At 38.9% G+C, this 10,139-nt stretch overlaps 2 protein-coding genes and 1 pseudogene across 2 annotated transcripts; all 3 read left to right on the plus strand.

The window, feature by feature from the left end:
• The first annotated feature begins 464 nt into the window (after positions 1-464).
• On the plus strand, positions 465-1,842 carry LOC147461488 (uncharacterized). Its single transcript, XM_086505751.1, has one exon. It carries the CDS (start codon positions 967-969, stop codon positions 1,840-1,842), a length of 876 nt encoding a protein of 291 aa, XP_086361877.1. The 5' UTR covers positions 465-966.
• LOC147461489 (uncharacterized) lies at positions 537-6,279 on the plus strand. The gene is made up of 9 exons (XM_086501066.1): positions 537-1,064; positions 3,206-3,575; positions 4,428-4,969; positions 5,173-5,295; positions 5,369-5,440; positions 5,519-5,611; positions 5,689-5,754; positions 5,836-5,922; positions 6,016-6,279. The coding sequence occupies exons 3-9, from the start codon at positions 4,736-4,738 to the stop codon at positions 6,277-6,279; spliced, it is 939 nt and encodes a 312-aa protein (XP_086357192.1). The 5' UTR covers positions 537-1,064; positions 3,206-3,575; positions 4,428-4,735.
• Positions 2,441-3,980, plus strand: LOC147461490 (uncharacterized; annotated as a pseudogene).
• Positions 6,280-10,139: the final 3,860 nt, after the last annotated feature.

Raw genomic sequence — 10,139 nt, forward strand, 5'->3', positions numbered from 1 at the left:
GCACTATAGTGGTCCACACTAGGATCATGTGTTAATGTGGTTTATGGGCCACTATAGTCCGTGTAATCATGGCTCACGACATTTAGGTGATACAGGCATGCTGTGATTAAAATCATCTATGTTAAAAGATCCAACAACGTGTATATGCGACTTGTAGTACTTGGGACTACAACCTTTGACACTAGCGTCATGTACATGCAGTCCAGTGCTCTAATTTTCTTGCAAAGTATTACTATGGCAGACATATAGTCCTTTTGCCACCTTTGAGTGGGTCATTCACATATTGACACACGCATGTTATTAATATAATAGTTTTTGAATGCACGGTGCTATCTAATTTGTATCTGTGACTTAGTGTATGTGTTACTACAACCTTTGCCACTAGCATCATGTGCAAAAGTTTTTTTTTGAGTCATATAGTCCGTGTAACCATGGCTCATGACATTTAGGTGATACCTGCATACATGGCTTCCACCTCCAAGACTTTCAAGTGTGCATGCACGTATAAATGTGCATTTACATTGGAAGGATATCAAATGCTGAGCAAAAGCATCTTTTTTCAACATAGAAAACAGGAGGCACTCCATAAAGTTCACCCAGATGTCCATTACAACATAAATTTAGAAGCCCTTCAAGGTCAATCACCTAATGTGAATGAGCTTGATAGTACACCACCTCTCCAGAGTGCATCCGACAATGACACCACACAAAGAATGTGGTGTACATGTTCTGCATTTTGCCAGGGTGGAAAATATGTTGGGAAAATGACATTTTTCAGGCATGCACAACTAAGGAGTGTTGCAGGCAATCTAGCAAGTGAGCTTGGGTTTGTAAATCGAGATGGTGTGGAGGTAAGACACTTTGATGACAATATACCAGATGTGGAACCATCAGATGCTTCTTTGAATGTGGAAGAGGGCTTTGAAGAGGGCATAGAGGTGAGATCGGCAAGTACAACTGGAGCAGATGAAAACTGCCAACAACCCAGATGTCCAGATCATGCACCGCTTGGAATTGCAATTTTATGAAAGATCATTCAATTCCAGACATTATGGGATGAATATACTATTCGGTGACATGGGTGGGGAAAAAATAGGCAAGCATGACTCCAGTAGGGAGGATCAAAGCCTTAGCAAAATCTTGGTTCGACTTGAACATGATTGGGATGGTTTTTTGTTTGGCAACTATAGAGTACCTGCTTGCTGGGAGCAATTGCAATCACTATTTCAAGGGCTTGGTATGGTACAACCTCTTCGATATAGAGTCTGCATGGGTGAAGAACGGAATCGCCATGAGCCAGAGCTCCTACGCCCAAGCAAGGAGGACAACTATGAAGGATGTAGTGTGGAAATTTGTGCATGCATCACTAATAGTAGAAAAAGGAAAGCGAAGCGTGATTACTTGGCATGTTGTGAAAGGTGCCCAAGTTGTCAAAAGCCTCACAAGGAGACACTAGCCTTTGATTATCTCCCAATTGGAAGACAGATTGAGCTTATGTTGAAGAGAAAGTCTTTGTGTCATGGCATGCTCTCCATGTGGAGAAACCAAGACAAGTGGTTGGGAAAGCCACCTGAACTACAACCGGAGTTTATCCATGATTTTTGGGATGGTGCAAAATGTCGTATAGTCCAGCACTTTTGGGACCCACATGCCACATTTGAGCTTCCAGTTATCTGTACAACCCCAGGGTGTAAAAAGGTGTACACAACATTTCCTCCTTCATCCCATCCGCAAGAGATTCAACAAGGGTGGAATGAGCAGACTCAAGAATATATTTTTGTATGTAGAGATTGTCGCAGACGTGTAGTCTCTAATAAGCGATTGATTGAGGTATGGTTTTAGAAATATTGGCATGCTACTTTTATTTACTTTTTTTTTAATTTGATTATTTTCATATGGAATAATAATTTTCCAGGGAGATCCCCGTAACCTAGCACTTCTATTGCATTGGGATGGATTCCAATCCTCTCGCACCACACAGAAAGATAGTGGGGTTGTAGAGATAAAAATTTTGAACATGGGCAAGTCTTCCAATGTTAGTGTACTCCCAGTACTGTTCCTCCCATTTTGCTCCAAGAAAGTATCCCGAAACAATAGTGGTCTATTTGGTGCTTTTCTACGTCCTCTTATGGAGGAATTGCAAGACTTGTTCATGTCAGGAATAAAAGTACACTACAACTATGATGTCAACAAAATATTTGGCATGGGAACTGAACGGCAACAGACATGCATATTACGCGGGATGCTTATGATGGTGAGTGGAGACCATCCTGCCCAATGCAAAATAGGACTCTTCAAGGACAGTGGCAAGCAGGGTTGTCGAAGAGATAACCCCAAAGCAACTCTTGATGCTAGTAATCCAATGTATAGAGGGCGATATGTTTATGATGACAATAGACGACAAGCAAGATATCCACCAACAAGACGCTCCATTTTGGAAATGTCCAATGCAGTAACTCAGGCCAGAAGAGCAACCTCTCAAACTCAAAGAGAGACTAATCTTGCACATGCAGGACTATCTGGAGAGTCAGTGTTGTGGAAGTTCTTTGACTTATATGGATTTGACTTGTCACGTGACTTGGTGTATGATACAATGCATGTTCTTCCATTGAATTTTTTCAGTAAGTATACATCAAATGTCATGCGAGGATTGCAAAATGAATCAAAAAAGAAGGTGGATGAATGTTGCAAGCTTGTATACAAGCTTGCACCACCATCAATTCGCAATGGCAGGTGGCCACACACTCCTAGCAAGTACTTTGAAGGTTTTGAGGTAGAGGAAAATCAAAAATTTGTTCAGTGGTGTTTGCCATATGTATTGAGTGTCATCAACGAGGTATCAAGACCCATGTATGAGCTTGGTCTTCTCCTAATAGACATTGCCCACACATTTTACAATTTTAGTCGTGAAAAGGGTTGGACCAAGGAGAGTATCAAGATAATGCGATCATTGTTCTCATCTTGGCGAGTAAGGAGCGAGGAGTTCTTTGGTCCAAACTCTTCACCATTGGAGCATGTTGCTGGGAATGGGGAATTGCTTGATGACATTATCAGGCATGGATCTCATGATGTATATTGGTGTTACATTTTTGAAAGGATGGTCTCCATATACATGGGAGTAAAGACAAATTAAAAAAATAATGAGATAACTTATGTCCACTTTTACAAGCGCGTTTTGTTTACATGGGTTACTCGCATGCTTCAAGAGGAGAAGGATGGGTTCCTGCCGCACGAGAGGAATTTGTCATTCTTACACCAAAGGTTGATACTCCCAGATGATTTCACTCTACTGCATCCTATGAGTCCACAATGCCCTATCTTCCATGAAAAAGGGCTCTTGGAACTCTCATCTCTAACAAAAGCCAGGGAGCTATGGCATAAGATTTTGGCAGATTATGAACCGGCTTACTGCCACAACATGATTAGAGCCAAAGGGATTGGTATAACCAAGAAGAAATGCACAAAGAGATGCCTTTCAGATGAGGAGAAAAGGTACTTTCAGCAATTGTGGGCGATGACAGTTAGTGAAGGTGAAAATACTCTTGTCACAACCTACCAAAAGATACTTTACCAGGGTGAGGCTTTCAAACTTGTTGATCATGTGACTGTAAAGCAGGACAATGGTGATACTGATGCTCTTCTTGTAGGGCATTAGAAGGCCAAGATAAAAACATTGTTCTCTATCGAGTACAATGGTCAATATTATTTGTATTTTGGGGCAGAGTATTATAGACAATGCATATCCTCACACAATGGGGTTGACGAACTAATAGTTCATCATGCAACTCGAATGAGCATTGTACAACAACAAACTATGCCGTACACTTGGGATTGTGTAAGACCAATCTCATCTTTGATGCATAAGTTCATACCTCTTCCGTTGACAGGTAACAGGCTAGTAGCATATGAGGTGAAGGATTTGATTTAAAGAAAGCGGCTTACAACTCTCGGAGAGGTCGGACATGCACCCCCTTGGTTAGAGGTTGGTGATATTGTTCTAGCAACCAAAAGTGATGGTGAGGATGATCTTGTACACGCAGTTGTTAGAGAGATTGACCACCAAAGCAAAAAATGCAAATTAGCTTGGCTAGTACATGATAGTCTTGATCATTGTACATGGAGAATACAAAGCCAGCAGTACGAAGAGAGAGATTGGAACTCATGCAAAGTAGTGATACATGACTTTATTGTAGTTAGTAGGAGGTGCATGTCTTCAAGAAGTGATGCACAATTAAATTTGACAGTAGTTTGGAGATGCACAAGTGCTTAGCCTTTGATGTATCAAACATTAAAATACTTTAATTGATTGGAAAAAATATTTTTCTTTTGGTTTTTAAGTTTTCTTTACACTTTATATGATTTAAGGTATAACTTGTGACATTGTAGCTATTACATGGCTTCTCCATCTGAAACAATGTCTCTCAAAGACACAATAGCAATGCTAGAGAAAAGGGTAAAAGAGCTAGAATCAAGTGGTGGAGAGTCCTCTAAGGCTGATCATAAGAATAGTAAGGCAGCTGGAAGATTGGCTCAACGGTAAAGCAAGGCTATACAAGTTGCAAAGGAAGACACAGTTGAAAAACCAGTTCCAACATATGAGCAACTCTTTCGCTTCCCACTCAAGAAAAGTGATAGAGATCCATCACTATTGTATGGAAAAGAGTTCCTTGCAAAGTATTACGCTGACAGTGTACATGCAGTCCATTGCTCCAATCTAAGAACTGTTAGAGGTTTGATGAAAGCATTTGATTCCAAGCTTTGTGACCTACGGCACAATCTAGAGGGGAAGGATGAACTTATGAGCTTCATTCAAGAGCACCATGATGAAATTGAGGAGGTGACATTCCGTGGTGCAGAGTACCATTGGAAAGTGGAGGACATCTACACATTTTTCTTGCGTCACAGGCAAGCAAAGCGAAAGAATGAAAAGAAAAAATCAACACTGGTCAATACCACAAATTTAATATCTGTAAGCCACACTATCATTATTTTCCATTGTTTTTAGCTATCATAATAAGATTGATTATGTGAAGTTGTGCTCTGTAGGGAACCGACTTAGTGAATGCAAAGGCGGAAGACAAAGAAAAACAGCTTGTGGGAGTTTCTACATTCTTTATTTTTTTTGTTTATTTTTAATTAAAGTTATTTAGAAATGTTATACATGAATTGTAGATCGAGGAAAATCATTTACAACCTATCAATGACGAAGTGTATCATCCTCATATTGACTTTGAGAAAGACCAGAATTATTCAGAGGCAATTATCATTGGCATGCAAGTTGAAGCCCTTCTAGATGTATATGTCTTCTCAACTTATACTATGTCGAATTATTTTGTACACTTTCTTTAATCTAGTTATTTACTATTAGGATGTAGAAGAAGAGGATGAGGCTTTAGCTTCAAATGGTTCTTTCTTGGCTCTTATTGAAGATGTCACAAAGGTATGTCTATGTTATTGTCCTTTACAATAATTAAACTAGCTATATATTTAATGTTTTTTATTCTGAGAACATGCAAAGGTTGATCTCATTAAAGAACAAATGGATTTTGAGAGCTCTCATGAGGAAAATCAAGTGGATGTGAGCTCTAGAAAGAGCAAGCGTGCACCTAAGGTTTACTCACATCTTTTAACTTTATATGTTTCATATCCTTGTATGCTTTGAGCTTTAACTTTTTTTTTTTGATGAAGTGGAATCAAAAGATGATGGATATGATGCAAACTAAAAAGGCAAAAAAAGATTGCACCAAGAAAAAGGTAGTTGTTATCTATTGCCCAAAATTTCATAGTCTAGAGCTCTAACTAAATTTTTACGCTTTCAATTTTCTATGCATACAGAGTGTACTGAAGAATGTTCTTAATGAGAGTGTTACTCTTCAAAACACAAAGGCCTTCAATGAACTCTCAAATGGGTCTCATGAATATGTAAGGAGATTGATTTTAGTTGTACTCAACTTTTGGCATGGATTAAGCTTTTTCAATTAAGTAGTGACTTTTTACAATTGAACTTTTATTTAGGATATGAACTTTGATAAAGACAACCAAGAGACGATTTTAATCAAGTTTTTAGAGGTTCCAATAGTTGATGCATTGTATATTACGTTAAAGGCTAGTTTCAATCTAGCAAAGCGTAGTACGGATTTCACAGGAGATCGTCAAGAGCAAAGTGTGGATGGAATGCGCTCATCATTTGTAGTGTACCTTTTGGCCACAAACAAAGTTAGAATTTCCAAATGTGACTCTTCTCCACTAAGTGTGGATGATGTAATTGTGGTTGAGTGATGTTATGCTAATTTGATTATTTTAATGTAACCTTGAGACCCAAAGAAAGGGTGAACATTCTTTCATCAACTATTTTCAATTGTTAAATTTATGACTTAGATTGAATTCTTCAAAAAGCTACTCTGAGCTACTCTTTTATGTTGTTCTTTTCTTATGAGGTAGTCTCTGCTCCAAATACCCATTCATAATGAGTTCGATGCAAAGATTTAATTTCTTTGATGCAAGATCTACGACATATTTGTGAGAGTTGTTATTATAATATTATTATTTTAATTATTAAATCAATAAATTTGTATATAATAAAAAACTTAGATTTAGGTTATTCACTTACGTGACTCTTTTTGTCTAGCTATTGTATATAAAACTAACGTGAATATTACTATATAGATTTTCTTCCGTTCGAATTACTATGTAGTTTTTTCTTGTGCATATGTTGGTCAAAATTCTATATAGTTTTTTTTTTGTGCGTGTTGGTCAAAAAGCTACATAGTTTTATTATGTGGGTCATTTTTACTGCATATATATACAATAAAAGGTTCCGTTTTTACTAGTTTGGACTTTTCCTACATATGTTCAAGTTTTATCTAAGAAAGTCTTTTTTTTTGCTATGTAGGAATTGAATTAAAGTTCCTTGTAAAAATCTCGATGTCCATGGATACGAGGACCTGCTCAGCCCTGAGAGAGTATTGCGTCAGTCTTGTGATCACTAAAGAGCTTCGTCAAGGTCAACCACTGCAGAGCTTTGTCAATGGATGCCGTTGCAGGTGGTTGTGGGAGGGGGAAGATAAAGAGAGAGAGATAAAGAAAGAGTTCTTCACCGCACGAGAGAGAAGGATGGCCACTTCAAGAGAAAGGAGGTGTTTGCCACATAGTCAATGGCTGCAGGCGATGAGCATGCATGGTCACCTTTGGGTGGTAGGGAAGTAGTGTCAGATTAAGAGGGAGGCCAAGGTGTGGGGTTGACGGTGGGCAAGAACTGAGAGAAAGAGACAATTGGCTGGCACACTTTCCTTGAAGATGTGCGCCATTTAACAAACATGGCATGCCAAAGGGAGGGGGAGGTGGTGGGTGCTGCATGCCAAGGGAATGGGTGGAGAAGGTGGGCGGCATACTGTTATACGCAGTGGCGACTACAGTGGGGAGCAAGAGAGAGTGATAAGTGTGATCTACACTGATAATAATTACCAGCCAATGCTTTTGCAAGTGTCATTACTACTTCTCTCAAGTCATGCACACTTCGTACGTAAAAATGGCCATGCAAAGTAGAGGGACCGCAGGTCATCAACAACCGGTTGGTGGGCTCAAGCATAAGTTTCATGAAAACTTTAGAGAGAGAGTGGTTGGTGGACACATGGGGAGAAGAGAGAGTGATAGTTGATCAAAGAGAGGATTTATAGTTGGTGAGAGAAGTAGGAGGACCGCAGGTCATCAACAACCGGTTGGTGGGCTCAAGCATAAGTTTCATGAAAACTTTAGAGAGAGAGTGGTTGGTTGGACCACCATAAGAGAGAGAGAGAGAGAGAGTCGATAGTTGATCAAAGAGAGGGAGTTGATAGTTGGTGAGAGAGAGAGAGAGAGAGAGAGAGAGAGAGAGAGAGAGAGAGAGAGAGAGAGAGAGGAGAGAAAGATGAATAGATGGTGGCTAAGGCTAGAGAGATTGAAAGCTACCAATCGTGAGTGTAGGTGCATGTACCAAATGGTGGGTGTAGGTGCATGTACCAAAGGGTGAGTGTAGGTGCATGTACCAAATGGTGGGGTGTATAGTGTGCATTTTAATTTGGCTATAGCCATGGCATTGAGCTGGGCGTTTGACGATGGTGATGGTGATGACTGTTGCAATGGCGGTGATGATATCAAGAGAGAGGGCAATGCGATTATGCAATAAACTAAAAATTACCCTCTTCTTGTGAGGTGATTCCCACAACATGGTCATAAAGGCTCTATCTACTGCGAACAACTATGCAAGAGGATTCCTATGACAATAAAGGAAAAGCTTCTATCATTCTTCTTCTTTCATGATAACTTTGTCTAGAACGTGTTCTAGTTCTATTGCTTCACATTAAAGCATACTATATAATGTCATTTTCATAATTAATATATATATATATATATATACATATATTAGCCAAGGTGACACCTGGATACCGGCTCCCTCCTAAGGCTGGGTTTGCACTAGTTTGAGCCTTGTCGAATAGATCTTTGAGGTCTCTTGAGATTGTCTCTACGGTGTAAATCACTTATTCTTCTTTGTTTCTTTCTATGTTTGTTTAAAATATTGGGGTGAAAGCATGTTAACATGTCGCTCTTTTTGCTAGCATATATTTAAAATTTTGGACGTCCGGTAAATTTTTTACAAATAATATCAAAATTTGTTGAAGGTTGTACATTTGGTTTCCTTGTTTCAAGAGCTCATAGATCTTGGAGATGTAGCTCATGTTATTGTACTAGTTAGCATATGTCAAAATTGTGCTAGTTAGCATTGTCAGGGACATGAAAAAGTGTGACAGATTAACATGCTTTCATGCACCCATTGTCATCTTTGTAAAATCCTCAAGGTTCATCGCTACTCGAGTGTTTACTAATATAATGCATCAACAATATTAATTTCTCGTGACAATATTCAATTAAAATAATTATATCTAAATTACAAATTCCTTAACCAAGAGCAAACATGTACTTCGCTAAATAGATGCAACATGTCTCAAAATGAAAAGAGAGAAAAAAAAACATATGTAAATATTGATATCATGTGCACACTTAGCTTTGATAATAATCTCCATAGCCCTGCATCCTTCTTTTTTTTCCTTATTTTTTTCTTGTACTCCATGTAACATATAGAATCATTGCTTTAAGATCTGATACCACTGCTACAAACGAAGCACACGGTGGCCCTGCAAAATACCAAAATAACATGTTGCAAGCCATTAAATTGAAAAAACTGCATACCTGACACCTCCACGAGCACATAATTGTTTATATATATGAACATAGAGTGATAGAGAGTGAAACAGAGCGAGAGAGCACGTGCAGGTGCACCTCCTAGAGCAGAGTGCTATGCTGGCACAACGAGAGAGGAGAGAAGAAGACACAAGCAGTGGGTGCAATCTCCCCCTATGCAAGAGTGACCATTTCCCTCTTGAATGTAATTGATTTATAGATTTCTTGAATGTTCAAATTGAGTACAAATTGGCCGGGGTTGTCATAAATGGCCAAATCTCATAAAAGAGAACTCGAATAATAAATTATACATAGAATATGATATCCATTTGAAGAACCCTTAGACTTTTCACCTATCAGCTGCACTAAACAATAAAATATCAATCCATTACAGGGATATAACCAGAATGTTGCAAGACTTCCATTCCCTTTAGGCTCATATATCATCGCCGGCTATGCCACAACTCTGTAGACGGTAGCTCGACTACACAGATAGAACTCTCTTTCATAGAAGAGACATAAAGTGAGTACAATGAGCCAAGCATTTGGCCTTTAAGTATGACCATATTTCCCTTCTTGATAATCCAAGAACCATGAGCAAATATGGTAGTGTAGCCCAAATTATCCAGTTTTCCCAACTGACATCAAACTCTTTGTCAATTTGGGTACATGTGTGACATTGTGCAGTATAAACTCAGTGCCATTACACATAGAAAACTTGATGCTTCCCACACCGCATATATCAAACTCATAAGATTTTCCTAGCTTCCCTTGCCATGTGTGGCAGTGTATGTAGAAAACCACTCCTTGTGACGAGTCACGTGAAAGCTAGCATCTGAGTCCACAATCCAATTTTGCACATAACACTCGTCATGAGCTAACAATGCATCAAGACTCAAATTCAATGTAAAAATGAACACATC

Source organism: Adiantum capillus-veneris, chromosome 3 (genome assembly GCF_014529385.1).
Source record: "Adiantum capillus-veneris isolate H3 chromosome 3, ASM1452938v2, whole genome shotgun sequence".
NCBI lineage: Eukaryota > Viridiplantae > Streptophyta > Polypodiopsida > Polypodiales > Pteridaceae > Adiantum > Adiantum capillus-veneris.

Bases quoted from the DNA above. Each gene is read 5' to 3' on its own strand.
- LOC147461489 (XM_086501066.1), top strand. From the start codon at position 4,736: ATGAAAGCATTTGATTCCAAGCTTTGTGACCTACGGCACAATCTAGAG. The intron at 4,970-5,172 runs GTAAGCCACACT...CATGAATTGTAG, and splicing joins ATACCACAAATTTAATATCT to ATCGAGGAAAATCATTTACA. The intron at 5,441-5,518 runs GTATGTCTATGT...GAACATGCAAAG, and splicing joins TTATTGAAGATGTCACAAAG to GTTGATCTCATTAAAGAACA.
- LOC147461488 (XM_086505751.1), top strand. From the start codon at position 967: ATGAAAACTGCCAACAACCCAGATGTCCAGATCATGCACCGCTTGGAA.